The sequence below is a fragment of the Juglans regia genome, chromosome 13 (assembly GCF_001411555.2).
Source record: "Juglans regia cultivar Chandler chromosome 13, Walnut 2.0, whole genome shotgun sequence".
Lineage (NCBI taxonomy): Eukaryota > Viridiplantae > Streptophyta > Magnoliopsida > Fagales > Juglandaceae > Juglans > Juglans regia.
Genome location: NC_049913.1, coordinates 13712076 through 13732320, shown reverse-complemented (window position 1 = coordinate 13732320; position 20245 = coordinate 13712076). Strand labels below are relative to the sequence as shown.

The 20245-nt window shown below is 40.7% G+C and overlaps 2 protein-coding genes across 2 annotated transcripts; both read left to right on the top strand.

Annotated features, from left to right (window-relative positions):
- Positions 1-7594: 7594 nt before the first annotated feature.
- On the top strand, positions 7595-8074 carry LOC108984994 (toll/interleukin-1 receptor-like protein). The gene has a single exon (XM_018957114.1). The coding sequence runs from the start codon at positions 7595-7597 to the stop codon at positions 8072-8074; it is 480 nt and encodes a 159-aa protein (XP_018812659.1).
- A 7350-nt stretch (positions 8075-15424) lies between these two features.
- LOC108984995 (disease resistance protein RPV1-like) lies at positions 15425-17193 on the top strand. Its single transcript, XM_035684319.1, has 3 exons — positions 15425-16108; positions 16246-16479; positions 16624-17193. Exons 1-3 carry the CDS (start codon positions 15425-15427, stop codon positions 17191-17193), a joined length of 1488 nt encoding a protein of 495 aa, XP_035540212.1.
- The last annotated feature ends 3052 nt before the right edge of the window (positions 17194-20245 follow it).

The window sequence follows — 20245 nt, the reverse complement described above, 5'->3', positions numbered from 1 at the left end:
AATTCAAAGCTGTATTTATTTTGAAGTTGTCAAACACTTAGTTTTTATTTTTTATGCAAAAATATGATAGAACTAAACATACATTATTATTATTATTTTTATCATTGTATTTGGTAAGAATGGCAAAAAAAATTGAAAGATATAGAATGTGTTTTATTTTCATTAGTTGAACAAAAAATTAAGAGACGACTGTGTATTTTCTATTAAATTTGTGGTTGTGCATAAAATTCTACATTTGTTATATGCTTATAACTTAATGGCCTTTATCTTATTCATATATGGGAAAAAAAAGTCAACAGTATAGGCTTTTAATATATAAATTACATGTTTATTGAAACTATTTAGATTCATAAATTTTTTTATTGAAACTAGTTAATAAAATTATATTTTATACTCTTGTATATACGATATTAAAAGCTTGAATTGCATTATATATAATTTTTAATAATTTTTTCTTAATATTGAAATAACCGATTGAAAATTATGATGAATCATCCAATTGCAGCACCCCTCCCAAATGCAATGGAGGTAAGTCAATAATTCAGTTATATATATATATATATATATATATATATATATATTAGTAAAGGGCAAACACGTGCATTGCACGTGTGCCCAATTGTGAAAATATAAAAAATATTTTTAAAAATAACATTTATGAAATCTAAAAATATGTACTAATAAGAAATAGGTTAATATGTATAATTATAAAATGTAATAATTTTGTCTATATTTTAATTTTCTCATTGATTATAAAAATAATCACATACAAACACGTAAGAAACTAATAAGAAATCAATCATGTGATTAGTAGTTTGTAGTTTGGATTTTACCATATCTGTTTATATGAGAATTTTATTTTACAGCTTTTAGGGATGACAATATGTAGTTTGTTGTTCTAGTTTTTAGTCTAATTTTTTAACTTGCATATGTAGCAACTATCTCATAAACACTTTGCAGTTTTCATTTTAGCATGTGTTTAGATGAGAATTTTATTTTACAACTTTTAGGGATGACCATATGAATTTTAATTCTTCTACTTCTTAGTCTGTAGTTTTTTAACGTGCATGTGTAGGAACTATCTGATAAACATTAGCATATATGTTTAGATAAGAAGCTTATTTTACAGCTTTTAAGGATTGATCATATGTAGTTTGTAGTTTGTAATTTTTTAATTTGGATGTGTAAGAACCACATGATAAAAATAGATAGAATATATGATGTAATTGAAAACAAAATGAATAGAGACGTATCAGTTTCAATATAATTTAAAGCCAATGAAAAATTAACTGACAAGAAAAGCCAAAGAATTACATATGCTGTTAATTTTCGTAACTAAAAAAACATCCATCATATATGTTCAGATGGTAATTTGTTCTTTCAGTTTAGTCTAGTTTTTGAACTTTCATGTCTACCAACCATGTGATAAATGGTCTACAGTTTGCAATTTTTTTCTAATTTACGTATATAAACATGCCATAAGAGCAGATATGGTATATGACATAATTGAAAGCAAAAACATACAGACACATCAGTTTCATTATACATAAAAACAAAGGAAAAATTAACTGAAGAGAAGAAAGAGAACTACATACTTAGTTATCTTTGAAATTTCAATCCCAGGAACGCCCTGAGCCACCGAATGTTTGTGCGATGTGAATGAGAGGATGTTGATTTTAAACGTGAGAGAATTAGTAGGAAGAAGAACGCAAGAGCAAATGGAAGTAAAGATGATGAGGAGAATTACTCTTATAGGAAACGCAAAGCGGTGCAAGTGATAGAAGAGTAAAGAAAAAATTAAAATTACCCGATTTTTCTAATCCAAATTGCAATCGGTCCAAGCGGTGGTAGATGAGAGCGAAAAAAAAATAATTTATCCAATGTCTACAAATCCGAGAATGACAAATGCCAAACGTTCCAAGAGGCGACTGTTGACGAGGATGGAAAAATTTATTATCTAATTCCTGCTAATCCGAAAACAACAAAAAACAAACGGTGGAAGTGGTGCGAGACGGGGGGGAACAAACTTATCCGAAGGTTAAAATATATTCTAAAACCTCGCTGGTGTATTTTCGTTAAAAAAAAAAGTGGTTTTACATAAAAAAAAAAAAAAAAATCTATTCGATGCAAACAGTTTTGCAAGCGAACCTAAGTAAACCGTAATTTAATAAAAATAGGGAAAAAAAAACCTAACACAAAACGTTAGGGAAATTGAATTAAAAAGCAGGGGTAAAATCGGTAAAAAAAAATGGACGAAGGCAGCAAGCTAAGGATATGAACGGAAAAGAAATAAATAAGAAGGGCAAAAATGAAAAATATGGGTAGATGACTGCAGAAGCCAATGATATAAGAGGAAAACAAATAGAAATGGAAGGATAAAAAAGAAAGAAAAAATAAAAAACCGAACTCAGGACGTCATGGCAAAATGAACTGAAAAACAGGGATAAAATGGGAAGAATATAGTGGACGACACCTGCCTGCTTATAGCCGCTTATTATATATACATATAAGATATATATATATATATATATATATTTATATAAATTTATTATGACCAATCATCCATACTGAGTCATTTTCTAATGAGATAGCTGCTCAGAATGCATATAAAGTATTCGACAGAATGCTCAAAGGAAGAAACATTTTTCATTTGCTGTGTCTCCTTTCTTTTTTTTTTTTTTTTTTTCTACTGTGCCTTTACATTGCTTATATAGATAAATTTACAATTAATTGTTTTCCACAATTGTATGATCAATTGCCACCTGTCTTACCAGAATTGTATTTTTCATTCTAGAAGATTCTTCATTGCCCTGCTGTGCATATCTTGCCTTTGATGTGCGTGTAGTCAACTTGATGTGTGCCTCCGCTGTGCATGCACTAGTGCTTTCTTTCTTCTTGTATGACCGAACCATTGGTTGACTTATCTTCTTCCTTAACGGCCCCCTACGACGCAAGCGGCACCAAAGAGATGGTGGGGCTTGATCGGAGTAATAGAAACCGAGCTGTTGACAATGAATTTGTGATAATATCAGCCAATTGTTCTTTATTGGACACAAAGAAAACATTGAGTGTTTTGGTAGCCACTCGGTCTCTCACAAAATAATAATCTAATTCCACATATTTGGTGCATGAGTGTAAAATTGGATTTATTGACAGATAGGTAACACCCAAATCATCATCACACCACAGAGTCGGTAGATTTGTTAAAAAAATACCAAGTTCCATCAAGAGTGTGAATCCATAAGATTTCACAGATAGTATTTGCAACAACCTTGTACTCGGCTCCAATGGATGATCTTGCAATTGTCAACTGCTTTTTGAAACCCCAAGATACAAGATGTGATCCAAAAAATACACAAAAGCCTCCTCTAGATTTGACAACCAGCCCAGTCTGCATCAAAACAGAGAGAGAGAGAGAGAGAGAGAGAGAGAGAGAGAGAGAGATGAAGGCCAAAATTAAGAGTGAGTTTAAGATATCTAAGAATTCTTTTGACAGCTTGCCAATGAGGGATTTTAGGATTATGCATGTATTGACACACTTTTTTAACAACAAAAGTAATGTCCGGGCTAGTAAAAACTAGGTATTGTAAACTGCCAACAACACTCCTATATAAGTGAGGATCTTCAAAGGTGATTCCATCAAATGCCGTGAGTTTGAGGGATGAAGACATGGGGGTGGAAATAGGTTTGACATTATGCATGTTGGTACGTTGAAGAAGGTCGGAAATATACTTCGATTGACATAGTATAAACCACGATTATTTCTGAAAATTTCTATGCCTAAGAAATAATGAAGCTGACCTAAGTCTTTAACAGGAAAAGACATGCCAAGTGCAAAAATGAAATCTGAAATTAATTGAGAACTGGACTCAGTTACAATAATGTTATCAACATATATGAGAAAAAGATCATATGAGATGCATTACGGAAAATAAACAGAGAGGTTTCAGATTTTGATTCCTAGAAACCAAGAGAAAAAAACTTGGTCGTTTGATTTATTTTATAATAAAAATGATTTTGCAATTTGACATATTACATCAAGGTACATAAATTTATAAATTTATTTTCGTAAAAATCGATTAAAATATTTTTCATATAAAAATAATCTTATGAATAAAGGTGTCAAAAGAATTAAGGATACCAAATAATTCCGTGTCCCAAATCCTTCTAGAGGTGCAAGCTATCAAGCAACGAGGCAACCGTACATAAAGAATTCAACCGCGACAACAATTATGCAAAGATCATGAAAACATAAATTTTGTATTAACCACAAAACATTTGGAGAAATATCGCATCTACTCATAATTTTCAAATAAAATATTTCTATTCGCCTTCAAAATCTACACACGAGGACATAACATTAAGGCCCCGTTTAGATAGTGAGATGATATGAGATGATTTTAGATAAAAATTAAAAGTTGAATAAAATATTGTTAGAATATTATTTTTTAATATTATTATTATTTTAAGATTTGAAAAAATTGAATAATTATTTTTTTAATATAATTATTTTTTAATATAATTATTATTTGCTCTCATGATAACAAACTTAAACCATTGACGTGGTTGTGTCTTACTGCAAGGTGTAAATTTCAATTTTACTCCAGCCAACTATAATTTAAAAATTATGTAGTTTTTAAATTTGTTAGTACATATTCTGTGTAAGTTGTAGCGTAATATAAAAGTCTCACATTGTTTAAGTGTGAGACTTGTATTATCAAGACAATCTATAAAATGATCATCCTACTACACTACAACTTACATAAAGTATTAAAGGTTCGTTTGTTTTTAGAGATGAGATGAGATGAGTTGAGATTAAAGTTAAAAAGTTAAATAAAATATTGTTAGAATATATTTTTTAATATTCTTTTTGTTTTGGGATTTGAAAAAGTTGAATTGTTTATTTTATTTTGTGTGAGGATTTGAGAAAGTTGTAATGATGAGGTGAGATGGGATGATATGTTTCCTGAAAACAAACGTAAAAGTTCTACTTAATATATATTACTATATTTATATATAGTAAAAATAATAAATATTTATATTAAAAAAAAGAGGTGTGGGCATGGGTGCAGTGGGATTGCCCGCCTTACCATGCAGGGGGCAGCGGGGTGCGAGGCCCCGCTGCCCACCCCTACGCTCAAGCTTTCTCCTCCATCTCTCTCAAGCTGTCTCTCTCTCCTTAGGTTAGTTGGCCACTCTCTCCTTAAGCGCAGCCTATGAATCTCTCCCTCTCTCCTCATGTCCAGCCTATCGGTCTCTCCCTCTCTCCTCAAGCCCTGCTCCGAAATGCTTTATGGCATCTTTAGAGCAAGTTCATAGAAAGCAAACATGGCATTCTCAAAGCTTATTAGTCTCTTTATCTCATTTCCACCTGCAATGCTTTAAAAAATTCTTTGAGTCCCACGACATTCCCACAAAGAGTAAATGTGGCTGGTTGGAAAATGTTTCCTTTATCCATTCTAGAATTGGAGGAAGCTAGGTAGAAGAAGCTGTAGAAGAGCACTATAGCCTGCTTGCTTCGAATATAGCATTTCCATTTTTCCTTTCAAAAATTAAAACTTCGATTCTGTTTTTTAGCTTAACATTATCTGTTGCTATTAATCAAACCCAAGCAATAGAAAATAGAGTAGAGGACACAAACTGAGGTTTCATATCTGATCTCTGTCTCTCTACCACAGAGGTATTTTTTTCGAACCCAATATAACACACCCAATTCATTAACAGTATTTGAAAATGAAATATCTCACTTAAAGGGTGAGAAAACCTCTAAGAAATTCAGAAGGAAGAAGAAGATGATATAAAGAAGAAGTTTCTATTACTTTTCTACCTAAAATCGTAGAGTCCCTAAGGCCATTACATATATCCCGATGTCTAACAAAGATGTCTCATATATGGGCCCTAACTACTGAACATTAAAACAATAAATGAAAGGAAAAATACTCTAAAGGGCCCAGCCCATAACTCACTACAAGGATAGCGAGCCCTTGAGGGGTCTTTGGGGGAGAGGGAGGGAGCTCGATCAGGCCCAACAACCTTTCTCTAAAAGGAGTCAATGAGCCTCTACAGAGTACTCGGCCCATGAGCAAAACTTACCCAGGAAGCACCCTCACGTGAGAAAAGCTGACGATAGGGGCAGATGAGACTTGTCGCCTTGACACCCCCTGATGACACCCTACCCTTGGGAACCTGAGCAGGTTGGTGGGCAAGAGATATGGGAAACCCTCGATATCCTGATAGCAGGGATGAATGGGCTTAACAATGAACATCTACGGGATAAAGTAAGTCAGGGAGTCACGCTGCATTAATGACGCCACTCCAGAAGTCACATCGCATTAAAGAATTATGACTAGATGAACAGTTGAAGTGACATGAACTCCTTAAGGCAAGGTATGGGTTGTCCTCGCCTAAAAACCTAGCATAAAAGCAGACCATTAGGTACGAAGAACTCTCTCGGATTCTTGAAAGCTCTTGCACAAACTACTAAGGAGATATACTGACTTAAACATTAGAGACTCCCTAGCCTCCACCAAGGCCCCCCCCACTCTGTGTTTTCTTAAGTGTGTAGGTGAAAGGCCCAAGACTAGAGTTGCTGAAAATCAACCCAAAGTTGTACAAACACGACATTAACAATTAGTTTGTTAATTAATAATTATATACCAAAAAGTGAAAACAAAACTGCCTCAACGACAGAAATAAAAACAAATCCTTAATCTTCTTAGAAGTTCTTTTTCATTTCAATAAAAACCATCCTCACTTTTTTGTTAAAAAATATAGAAATTCCCAGGAGGATGAAGTTCAATCTAGCATCATTCCCTTCCATCAGCTGCCACACATGATACTATATTAGCATTAGCGGTGCCACTACCCATCTCATTTGGTGAGAGCTTTTTATTTTTTGATAGATATTTTATATTAAGTAATGCTAGCTACAATTTTCAAATAGACAAATTCTTAATCTTTTATAAAAAAAGTAATTCTCACTAAAAAGAATAAATTTTTTATACTTTTTTTTCAAGGTGGAGTTTATTTTTTTACAAAAGAAATTGCGTGAACCTTGTCTATTTGAAACTTATACAAATAATTTTTCTTTTATATTTTTGCTCTTTGGAAATCAAAATGTAGAGAGGTGGTGAGTCTCTACCCCAGCAAATCCAAAACAACAAAATTAGCACAGCTCGAATCCATGGTTCCCCTCTATTGGATAAAAAGTAACTTTTTTTTTTGTTTTTTAATTTTTTTAATTCATTTATACCTTCTGTTAAATGAAATGGGAGTGTTTGTAAGACATTTTCAATTTCACCTCTACTTTTGTATCAACTTTACTTTTATTTATACAACTTAGTTATAAGGATGGAGGAAAAGAAATGGATGAAAAGAAAAAAACACAAAGATACTTGTCCTCATGGACAAATGAATCCTTGTGTGCCATGATGCTCATAAGCGAGCACTGAATCAAGTTTAGAATATTAACACTACCCATACATGATTTGCTTGCTGTTCCAACCTCTTTTCCAAAAGCTAGAGAACACATATCAATTGGAAGCTGCTCCCTTTCTGAAACAAAAAAAGTCTTTATCACTCATACTACAAAGAAATGGACGAAGGCGCCGTTTCTGTCTCATCAACTTCAACTTTTAGGCTCCGATGGGACGTGTTCCTGAGCTTCAGAGGTGAAGACACCCGCTACACCTTCATTAACACCCTCTACAAGTCGCTCGAGGAGAGCGGTGTTCGAATTTTCAAGGGGTTGCGCGGCGGGGACGAGATCAAGCCGGTTCTTTTCGAGGCCATCGAGTACTTGGCCACTTCCATTGCCATCATATCCTCGAACTACGCATCGTCGCACTGGTGCCTAGAGGAACTTTCCAAGATATGTGAGTACCGGAGGCTCCTTCTTCCCGTCTTCTACCGAGTCAACCCGTTGGACGTTCGACGACATAAGGGACCTTTTGAAGAAAACTTAAGAAACCATGAAAAGACGTATGAGGAGGACAAGGTTAGGTGCTGGAGGAGAGCTATGGAAAAAGCTGGTGCAACTATTGGCTGGCCCTTCGATAAGAGGTGGTATATATAACTAACTATCCTCTTTGCTTTGTATTTTTCACAATTTTGGAACTCAATATTGGCTTTGTTCTTGCTAGTTAAACAACTAGCTACATGATAAAAAGATCTCCCAATATTTTTGAGAAAAAAAAAAACAATATTCCTTTCGTTTGCAATTATTGATTGACTCGGAGACGAGCGTTACAACCTTAGGGCTGAATTAATGTTGTTTTTTTAAGGTTGAGAATATACTTTAGAAGGGTTTCTTTTAATCATTGAAATTAAAGGCTTTTTCTTCAAGAGGGGCCGGGTTAGCTTTTCCGTTTTATCTATTTCCTCGGAGACTGAGAGAGATGTTAGACTGTACGTAAGTTTATGGGTATTAAGATCTGCAGGGATATCTAATGCTAATTATTTTGAGCTCCATTGTATATATGTTTTATAAGATTTTCTTGGGATTGATATAAAACTTATTGTAAGCAGATTTTCCCCCTCAGTCTCAGCGGTCCTGAAAATAGCAACTAAAGGAGAAAGAACTAAAGGCCCAGCTCAGAACAAATAAAGTCTCCAACCCGGCCCATGGGTAGGCTCCTCTGGATGCAACCTGCATGAGAGAACATGCTGCAGGGGATGCGACTCATTGACCTGGAGACGCCTCAAGTAGTGTCCAGCTCTTGAGTCTTGTTTTTGTAGTGGGCGTAATGTACGGGGGACCCTAAATCCTCTGACAGGAGGGACATCAACGGACCACTAAGGACACTAGTGAGGAGAGGGAAATCGAAAAATTATGCCGCATTAATGACATTACTACACGAGCTACATGCCACATTCATGACGTCTTCGTAGAGCCACACCGCATTAAAGGACTTTGACAAAGGGAACAGTACAAAGGACACGTACTCCGTGGGGGCAGACACGATCTGTCACCCCTAGATTTATTGTATAAATAGCAAGTTTCAGGTACGAGAAAACTGTCTCTAATCCCTAGCATCTTTCACTTATTTACAAACTTCCAAGAGAATTAACTAATTTTAGCATCGGAGACTCTCCCGCCCCAAGGCAGTCCTCTCCTAGTTACCTCAATTCCTATCTTTTGTAGACCCAGTTCTGAAGACCTGAGTTGTCGGAGTCTAGCCCAAAGGCGTATGAAACATGACGTTAATAGTGGCGCCGTCTGTGGGATCTTTATAGATCTTATGTGTATTTCACATGTCTGCGACAACCCATTCCGTATAACTCAGAAGCTACTGAAAAACATGGAGGAATGGGTGATGAAGCCAATCGACGAGGTGTAAATGCTTTGCAAAGAAAATAAGGAACTCAAAAAACCTTAATAGATGCAGGATGAGGAAGTAGAGTCCAGTGGTAGTGAGCACACGGGGTTTCGGAACACACAGGCTAGATGAAATAGGGAGGAGGAGAAAAAGAACATGCAGGACGAGCTCTATAGCCTCAAAGGAAAATATGAGGAGATCACAAGGAAGGTGGGTACATTGTCATCAGTGGACCAACTACTCATGAGCACTCGCCTACCCCTACATGAAGGAGGTGATGGCTATGCCCTTACCACCAAAGTTCAGGGTCTCGACCATGGAATTGTACGACGGAGGAAGGGACCCTCTTGAGCACCTAGAAATTTTCAGGGCTCATGGCTTCCTGGGCGAGGTGGCATGTAGAGCATTCCTACTGACCCTGAAAGGGCTAACATGAGTATGGTTCGAGTCTCTGGCACCCGGATCCGTAGACAATTTTGGCGAGCTACCCAGACTATTTTTGACTCAGTTCACGTCAAGTTGGAGGAGGTGCCACCCAGCAGTGTACCTCTTCACCATCAAACAGGGGGAGGCTGAGAGCCTAAAGTCTTACCTGATCCGATTCAACAAGGAGCGCATGATCATTGATGACCAAGACGAGAAGATAACCTTGGCGGCACTTTTAGGAGGGTTTTGGCTGCGATCTCAATTTATTGCTGAATTGGCAAGGAGAACTCCCGTGATGTTGTAGGAGTTCTTAGATTAGGCCGATAACTTCATCAATGCCGAGGACACTCTTTGAGTCCTAACGGAGCTGAGAAAGAAGGATCTAGAGTGAACAGAAAGGAAGGCGAAGGCCCTAGCCAAGGCCATGGCCCACGAAAAGCCAGAGAAGAGTTCCCAAGATAAGAGGAGGGAGGAAGCCTCGGCAAGGGGACTGGCACCTCGGTTTGATCGACCTACATTCACCATCCACGGGGCCAACACTTCTGCCGCTGGCGAATAGGATGACCAGGGTATTGCACGCAGCTACTGCACATACTATAGGTCCACCTCGCACAACACCAATGATTACTTCTCCCACAAAGTGAAAAGGGAGCGTGCAGAGTGGACAAGGCAACGTTATCCCCTGACCTAGAGAAAGGAGCATGGACTGAGTCGATCGGCACAAGAGGGAAGATAGCCCCCAGAGAGGACCAAGATGGGGAAGGTCAAGAGAAAGGAGCATGGACTAAGTCGTAAGTCGATCGGCATAGGAGGGAAGACAGCCCCCAGCGACGACCATGAGGGGGACCTCCACTGGGAGAAATTTGAACCATATTGGGGGAACTTGCGGGTGGGGGTGTTTCCTCCTAAAGTAGAAAAGCACACACTAGGCGGGCCAAATACCATGAGGTGTACTCAGCCGAGTACTATCCAGCCAAGCATCGAATGGGTGAGCCTACCCCAGTCATCTCCTTCACGGAGGCCTACGAGGAGGGGGTCCTGTACCCCCACGACGACGCGCTAGTGGTGACTATACTGGTCGCCAACATCACCACCCGCAGAATCCTCATTGACAACGGGAGTTCTGCGGACATCCTGTTCTAGGAGGCCTTCACTAGAATAGGAATAGATGCTGCTCAGCTGCATCTGGCCCTCATGACATTGAAAGACTTCTCTGGGAGTATGGTTCAGCATGTGGGAACCATCACGCTGTTAATCATTGGAAGGCCTGTCGACGTACATCTTGCAGGCCGCCACATCAACCTACCACCTCAAGATAAAGTTTCCAAATCCCCGCGGAGTGAGAGAAATCTGAGGCGAACAGGTCTTGGTAAGAGAATGCTACATCCAAGAGTTGAAGCAGAAGGATTGTGGGTTTACCCTAGATGGCATCTCTGGGAAATAATAGGCCATGCATCGCTTAGAGAGTCCTGGTAGGATTTCGTCTGCGACTCGCCCTACCTGGCTCGAGGGGGAGTGAAAGGGTGCATGGCCCTAGAGGTAAAGCCAGAACGAATGAAAGCTCCTCAGCCGAAAGCTCTGTTCCCCCTTATTTTGTAGTATGTCATTTTAGTATTAAAAATTCCTGATATTTAATGAAAAACATGATTTTCCAGGACAATACAACACGTTTACTATGAACTTTCATATTATCAAGAAAATGCTGACAAGACAATCTACGATTAATGAATTATGCAACAACAAAATCATCGACCAATTAATGTTTGACTTCCTTGTGATGTCAACAGGCGGGAGCAGGTCCAGTTCGAAACTGGCCGAATAATTTATCTCCCGTGGGGTCAATGGGAAGGGCTAGGCCAAAGGCCACTCTATCCCTACCGCAATGGAGAGTGGGTCCTGTCCCCCCCGGCGGCCAGAGTAACTTACCCCGACCCCCATAGCAGCGAAGAGCGGACCGGCCACATCGCTGTCCGAATAAATTACCTCACCTGTGGGATGCCAAAGGGAAAGGTAGGCCAAAGGGTTGCCTTATCCCTCTTGTGGCGGAGTGCGGGTCCGTCTTTGGCTACCCCGAAGACGAAGGCCTACCTTCCTTGTGAGCGTTAACAAGTGGGTGTGGGTCCAGTCTCAAATTGCCTGAATGACTTACGTCCTGCGGAACCAAAGGGGAGAGTTAGGCCGAAGGCTATTCTACCCTTCCCATGATAGAGAGTGGGTCATGCCCTCCCGGTAGCCCAAACAACTTACCCCAATCTCTGCTCAATAAAGAGTGAGATCAGCGCCAGCCTGACCCAACACTTACCTTCCCTGCGATATCAACAAGCGGGTGCGAGTCCAGTCTCAAACTGCCCGAACAACGTAATCCCCATGAGACCAAATGGGAGAACTAGGCCGAAGGCTGTTCTATCCCTCCCATGATGGAAAGTGGATCATGCCCCCCTAGAGGCCTGAACAACTTATCCCGATTCCTATCACGGCGAAGAGCAAACCAGCTATATATCGTTATCCAAACTTACCACCCTTACGGGATACCACAGGATAAGGTAGGCCTAAAGGGTTGCCGTATCCCTCCTACAGTGGAGTGCGAGTCAGTCTTCAACTACCCGAAAATAAAAGACTTTACCTTCCCCTTGAGCATCAACAAGCGGGAGCGGATCCAGTTGCAGACTGCCTGAAAACTTACCTTCCCACTGGATAACAGGAACGAGTCAAGCTAGAGGCTGCTAGGACCCTCCCGCCGAGGAGAGTGGGTCCAGCCTTTAGGAGGTTTGAATACTTATCCCGACCTACACAACGAACTAAGAGTGGTTCAGCACCAGTCAGGCCCAAATCCTACCTTTGCTTGAGATGTCAATGAGCGAGAGCAGGTTCAGTCTCAAACCGCCCGAACAAATTACCTCACCGCCGAATAATAGGGGCGAGTCGGACCCTCCCACGGAGGAGAGCGGGTTCAGCCTTTAGGCTACCCAAATACTTACCCCGACTCCGTTCATGGTGAAAGAGCAGACCAGCCCCACGGTTGTCCGAAGAAGTTACCTCTTTAGGGAATCAAAGGGGTGTGTTTGACTTGAGGCATCCCGACTTCTCCCTGATGAAGTGTGGGCCTAGTCTTTCGACTACCCGACGTGAACAAAATTTCCAAGTTGGAAAAGTTAGAACAAGGGGCTACATGATGTCAACGATTAGGAGCGGGTTCACATGCCGTTGTGGAGAAATGTTGGAGAAATGTGGAGAAAGAAAAGTCCTTGCTGCCAAATCCCCTATGCCGGCCGAGAAGAAGGAAACAATGAAGGGAAAATGTGCAAAGATACATAACCAGACACGAAAAAATATAAGGCGATATCATTAATCATCACAAGTTATAATATAAAGTCGTAGAGTTACAAAAAGCAAGATACAACATAAGGTGGCTCATCATGACAACATACAACTAAAACCAGCTAAGCGCGACAGAAAGTTGAAAAGCACAACAAACCAAAGTCTCACCAAGTAAAATCACATGGGGGTCCTGAGAGGACGACTACCCAATAAAGGCAAATGGGCGAACGAACAGCTAGCGGGGTAGTCAGGAATCCTGTAATTTCCTATGGCAACATACGACAAAACCCCTTAGGCCGGCCTAAAAAAAAAACAGAAAAGAGAAGGAAAATCACGAAAGGAAAGCATAATAAAGACAAGCAACCTGGCAAGACAAAAGTATGAAATAATTTCATTGATCAAAATTATATACAAGTCGTAGGGTGACAACACATAAGTATACACATTCAGCAAAAAAGAAAAAGAAAGGAAAGAGCAAAATAGGAGAGCCGCAACGGCACCGATAAGCTAGGGAGTGGCAACGTGTTAGACCCCCATGTCGAGTTGCCTCTAGAGATGCCGCACATGCCCTAGTCATGTCGGGACATGCACCTTGGCTAGCCCACAACCATGCCTTGGCTCGTGGGGTGACACGCACGGGGCGCCCAACATGCATGCATGCCTTGGCCTGCGCGATGGCACTCACGGGGCGCCCAGCATGCGGGCTAGCGAGGTTAGCATGCGCGCCCATGAGAGCCTCACGCCCATGTGCTTCCCAGTGAGCAGGCCCGTGCGCACACCAGTGGGCCGCTTGGCCCTGCACGCACCCTTGTGCCGCAAGACCATGCGTGCGCCCATGCGTCGCACAGCCAGCCTAGCCCGTGCGCGCGAGCGCACTTCCAGACTCACCTTGCCGCACGCCCGCGTGCCCATGGCCCTCTTGCCGCAAGCCAGCACGCCCATGCCCAGTCTGCCGCACACCAGTGAGGCTAGTGGCAGGCCCCATGGCATGCCATCTAGCGCATGGCTCTTGCCCGTGCCTTGCGGAGCAGGTCAGTGGCATGCCCACCAGGCATGCCATCCAGCGCACGGCTCCAACCCATGCCATGCAGCCAACGCCTAAGCCACCAGCTTGGGCCATGCCGAACCACTTAACCATGGACCAACCCGAAGACCAACATGCAACCACTTAGCCCACCATGGGCCCGTGCATGTCACACTATGGTTTAGTCCATGACTTTATCTTATTGTTTTTATTTTAATTAATTATTATTTATTTACTTTCAAGGGACCTATTGGGGGTTTCTAAGTTGTAACTTATAAATAGGACCCTTAGTCATTTCATTCACATCTTTTGGCAAATTCCTAAGAGGAGAGACTTTTGTTTGAGAGATCACAAATCGGTGCCATAGCACTTGGGCTTTTTGGGTGATATACGTTGATCCCGAAGAGAGGATTACACTTTGCAATTCTTTGAATATGTGTAGTTCATTTATCTTGTTTTTGCAACTTGGTTCAATTCATGAATCCAAGTTGTGTTTATCAATATATGAGGTTTATTCAATTCTTGTGCAACTCATGAATCAAGTGTTGAATTATCTTATTTGTTCTTTTTATTATTCAAGGCATAAGTGTTCTTACTTGTGTTCTTGAGTGATTTTCACATTGTTCTTGGTGTTCATCAACATTTTCGGCTCTTCAATCTATTTCACTCATAAAAGTCGACTAACCTAGTGTTAGTCTACTTTCCATAAATTGTTGGACTCTTCCAACCCTAGTGGCCGAAACATTCTTTCTATTGGTGTGCAAACCCCATTCGGCCAACACTTCCCTAATTGGGAAAAACCCTAGCCGCCCACTCCACTTACCAAACTAGGATTCCTATAATTTAGGAATCCCTAGTTGACCCAAACACTTACCCCATTCGGCCAAATCAATCCATTTGAGTTCCTTGAATTTAGGAACATCCCACCAATCACTCCCCAAGCTTGTTCGGTCAACCCTAGCCACCCAAGCCTTGCCCTAATTCCTAAACCCTAAACACAAACCCTAGCCGCCCAACTCCATACTTCCAAACCCTAAACCTAATCCAAAGTGGCGCCAACCCTCATTCTACCCCATTGCCGTGCACCACTTTTCCCATTGCTATCATACACTTTACCAACCGTTCCCACCATTCCATTAATCCATTCTAGCCTAAACACTTGACCATATCCCATCCAAGTGGTCATCTTGACCACCATTGTTTGAGAATCAAGCAAGAGAAGAACGGAGGATCGGTCATCACATCAACCATATTGGCGTGGAGAACATAGTGTTTAGGGACTTGACCGAAGTCCCTAACACAACGTCAAGCCTTGACACCGGGAGATCCAACCTCAGGAATGTTGGGAGCAGGATTCCCTAGTTCTGGAGCAGTACATGGTAGTGCAATCAAAGAACTGCCTTCTTCTATTGGTTCCTTACCATTTTTGAAGGACTTGTTAGCTGGGAATTGTCGATCCTTGGGCAAGTTGCCTGATTCAATTGAAGGATTAGCTTCTGTTGTGGAGCTTCAGTTAGACCAGACACCAATTACAAATCTGCCGAATCAGGTAGCTGCCCTGAAAATGCTGAGGAAGCTTGAAATGAGAAATTGTAAAGATCTCAGATCTTTACTAGAATCAATTGGAAGCATGTTCTCTCTTACTTCTCTGAACATATCTAATTCCAATATTTCTAAATTGCCGGAATCAATTGGGATGCTGGAAAATCTTGTAATATTCAGGTTGAATAAATGTACACAGCTCCGTAAACTTCCTGATTCAATAGGAAATTTGAAGTCTTTGCACCACTTGCTGATGGAAGAAACTGCAGTCACGGAGTTGCCTGAAAGGTTTGGGATGCTTTCAAGCTTAATGATATTAAAAATGGCTAAGAAGCCTCATTTCTTGTCAGCTGGAAACAGGATACCTGAAGAGGATTTGGTTGCAGAGAACAAGAGAAACATAATCCTTTCAGAGTTCCATCTTCATTCTCAAATTTATGCAACCTTGAAGAACTGGATGCTCGTGCTTGGAATCTATGTGGCAAGATTCCCAATGATTTTGATAGGCTGTCGTCGTTGGAGATTTTGAATCTAAGTCATAACAACTTTTTTAGCCATCCGTCCAGCTTGAGGGGTCTTCCGTTTCTGAAAAAGATTTTATTAATGTTCTGCGAGCAGCTGAAATCTCTTCCTCCACTTCCCTCAAGTTTGGTGGAAGTGAATGTTGCAAACTGTACTGCATTGGAAAGGGTGTCTAATATCTCAAAGTTGGAAAGCTTGCGCGAGCTGAACCTCACAAACTGTGAGAAGGTGGAGGATATTCCGGGCCTCGAATGCTTGAAGTCGTTGACAAGGTTGTTTATGAGTGGTTGCAAAGCATGCTCATCTGTGGTAAAAAGAAGGTTTTCTAAGGTTTTCTTCGTCTCCCTCCTGTATATGTTTAAGCGCATGGACAATCCTGAATTAAGAAGTTGCTCTTTTTACATTATTCTTCATACTAGGAACAATCGTGAATCCATAAGCTAGCTGCTTTTTATTTTTTATTTTTATTTTCAGGTTTCTTTGAGGAATTTAAGGTCTCTTAGTATGCCTGGAAACGAGATTCCAGCTTGGTTTTCTCAAGAGGTTAGATTCTCAGAACGCAAAAATCATGATATCAAAGGTGTGATAATAGGCGTTGTCGTCTCCCTCTACCCTCAAATACATGATGACTTAAGAGATCAACTTCCTGCACTACCATGCGTACGAGCAAATATTGTCAAACTGAATAAACTTTTGTTCAGCACAATGCCGGAGTTGAAGGGAGTTCCAAAGACGAATGAAGATCACATTTACTTGTTTCGATATTCAGATTGTCATCAAAATTTGAGCGATGGTGATGACATAAATGTGAGAGAGCAAGACCCACCGTACATCAAGGGAATTGAGGTGAAAAAGTGTGGGCTTTATTTGATTTTTGAAGGTGACGAAGAATCGTTGGACAAGAGCCAGTTATTTGTTTCTGAAAAACTAGCAAAGTTTTTTAGCTCTGTTGAGGATGAAGATCACACCTCTGAATTGTTAAATATCAACCCAAAGTGTGAATATGAATGTGAAATTGTCTTGTATAGCTGCCCCATAAATTAAGCTTGTCCTCAAGCATTTAAGTGTGTCTCCAAAATATTAGAGTTGTCTCCCAACAGTGCCTCAGTTGTCAATGGCGGTGGCTGTAGATTAGTTTGTCCCCTGAGCTTTCTCCTATAAAAGGAGATCAGTTATAAACGAAACCAGTGTGTGAGAAATCCAAAGAAGAAGCCATTTGCAGTGTAGAGATAGTTTTGATAGAGTTTGTATATTTTGGAGAAATACCTTGAAATATATTGTTTTCGCTATAGTGGACGTAGGCAAGTTGCCGAACCACTTACATATTGTCTCTATCTTGTGTTTGAGTGTGTTTTTGGGTGGTTTTGGTACAACAATTGGAATCAGAGCTTCGGTTTTGTGCTACCCAGAAAATTTAAGTTGATCCAAATCAACTTTTGATCACACCAGGAGGTTCGTCTTGAGAAGAGGAACACGCTGCCGCAAACGGAATCAACAACGGAGGCCGGAGGAGCTCACACGCGCTCCTAGAAGGTCGGAAGGTGCGATTCACACACCAACGGTCGTCCAAAGGTTGAAGACGAGTGCATCACATGTGCCCACACACCCCCACTCGCGCCAGAGGTTGAAGACGCGTGAGTTACACTCTCCCATGCGCCTTCACTCGCGCCAAAGGTTGAAGACGCGTGAGTTACACTCTCTCACACGCCCCCACGCACTCCAGAGGAAGACGACGCGTGATTTACACGCTCCACACGCGCCCCACTCTCTCCACGTGCTCCACCTGCTGTTCCGGTTCGATCTGGATCGTTCAAAATTTCAGATCTGTTTTGGGCTTGTTTTAAGCCATTCGGAGTCCGATTTCAACGATCCAATAGTGCTTTCCAACTATTTGGATCATTCCGGACTCATCCGTATGGTTGAAATTTTGAAATTCATTTTACAGAGGTAAGTAATTTTTTAGATGAAATTAGAAGGAGAAATTGCAGGTGATAGGAACTCTGGAAATGCTAGTAGCTCTGGGCGTAGATCCATGGTGTCAAATACCAAATTTGAAGTTGAGAAGTTCAATGGAACTAATAACTTTGGTATGTGGCAATGTGAAGTCATGGACGTTTTGATCCAACAAGAGTTGGATATTACGCTAGAGGATAAATCGGAGGACATGACGGAGAGGGATTGGGACAAGCTTAACCGACAAGCTTGTGGTACAATCCGTTTGTGCCTTGCCAAAGATCAAAAGTATTTTGTCAAGAGAGAGACAAAAGCAAGTGAACTTTGGCGAAAATTGGAAGAAAAATACTTGACAAAAAGTATTGAGAGTCGCTTATACTTGAAGAAGAAGCTCTTCAGGTTCCGATTTTGAGAAGGTATGTCTATGTCTGAACATTTCAATAGTTTTAATCATATACTTGCTGATTTGCAAAACTTGGATGTAGAAATCCAAAATGAAGACAAGGCTTTACTTTTATTAAATTCCTTGCCTGATACATATGAACATTTGATTACCACACTTTTGTATGGGAAGGAAAAGATTAGTTTTAACGATGTATCTAGTGTTTTGATAAATAATGAGTACCGTAGAAAAGATAAGGAGGTACAGCTAAATACATCAAATGAGGCCTTTATTGCAAAAGGGAGACCAAGGTCGAAGTATCCAGGAAAGAAGAAGGATTCTCAATCGAGAACACGGGCCACATCACGTGGTTCATCAGTCGGAAAAAGACTCGCCAAAGATGAATGTGCCTTCTGTCACAAAAAGGGGCATTGGAAGAAGGATTGTCCCAAGCTAAAGGGGCAACAGAAGATCCAACCCTCCACAGCCAATGTCGCCAACAGAGATGAAGATGCAGATCTTGCCTTGACAAGTCTATCATTCATTTGTCATTCTGATGAATGGATAATGGATTCTGGGTGTACCTATCACATGTGTCCCAATCGGGACTGGTTTACTAACTTCACAAAGAGTGATGGAGCAGTACTTATGGGCAACAATAATGCTTGTAAGACTCAGGGAATAGGAAGCATCCGTCTGAAGCTGTATGATGGAACCGTCAGGACATTAACAGAAGTTCGATACGTTCCAGACTTGCGGAAGAATCTTATCTCACTTGGGACTCTGGATTCAAAGGGATTCAGAATCACCATAGAAGATGGAATTCTCAAGGTGGTAATGGGAATTCAGGTGACTATGAAGGGCTTAAAGCGAGGAAATCTATACTTCTTGCAAGGAAGTACTATTAGTGGAAGAGCTTCCACAGTCTGTGAGAAGCTAGATGAGACTGATGATGACACCACCAGGCTTTGGCACATACGTATGGGACACGCCGGAGAAAAAGCTTTGCAAACACTTGTAAAGCAAGGTTTACTCAAAGGTGCCAAGACTGGCAAATTGTCTTTCTGTGAAAACTGTGTATTAGGGAAGCAGACGCGGATCAAGTTCGGAACCGCAGTTCATAGTACACAGGGGATACTTGACTATGTGCACTCCGATGTTTGGGGACCTACCAAAAATGCATCTTTGGGAGGTAAACATTGGTTTGTAACATTTGTTGATGATTATTCTCGTCGTGTATGGGTGTACACGATGAAGCATAAAGATGAAGTGTTGAAGATCTTCCTTGATTGGAAGAAAATGATCGAGACTCAAACTGGGAGGAAGATCAAAAGGTTTAGATCTGATAATGGAGGTGAATACACTCTAGACCCCTTCATGGAAGTATGCCAAAAAGAGGAAATTGTAAAACACTTCACTGTACGAGGAACACCGCAACAAAACGGTGTGGCAGAACGGATGAATCGTACTTTACTAGAGAAAGTGCAGTGCATGTTACTGGATGCTGGATTCAGTAAACAATTTTGGGCTGAAGCTGTGACGTATGCTTGCCACCTCATCAACTGATTACCCGCAGCTGCCAATGGCGAGAAGACACCCATTGAAATGTGGAAAGGTACACATGCTACTGATTATGACTCTTTACATATTTTTGGATACCCAACTTACTATCATGCTAAAGAAAGTAAGCTTGATCCTAGAGCTAAGAAAGCAAAATTCTTAGGCTTTAGTACTGGTGTAAAAGGGTATAGACTCTGGTGC

Excerpts from the sequence above, each read along its gene's own strand:
- LOC108984995 (XM_035684319.1), top strand. The coding sequence starts at position 15,425 with ATGTTGGGAGCAGGATTCCCTAGTTCTGGAGCAGTACATGGTAGTGCA. Across the intron at positions 16,109-16,245 it reads TCGTGCTTGGAATCTATGTG|CTGAAATCTCTTCCTCCACT; the intron begins GCAAGATTCCCA and ends TTCTGCGAGCAG. Across the intron at positions 16,480-16,623 it reads TAAAAAGAAGGTTTTCTAAG|GTTTCTTTGAGGAATTTAAG; the intron begins GTTTTCTTCGTC and ends TTTTATTTTCAG.
- LOC108984994 (XM_018957114.1), top strand. The coding sequence starts at position 7,595 with ATGGACGAAGGCGCCGTTTCTGTCTCATCAACTTCAACTTTTAGGCTC.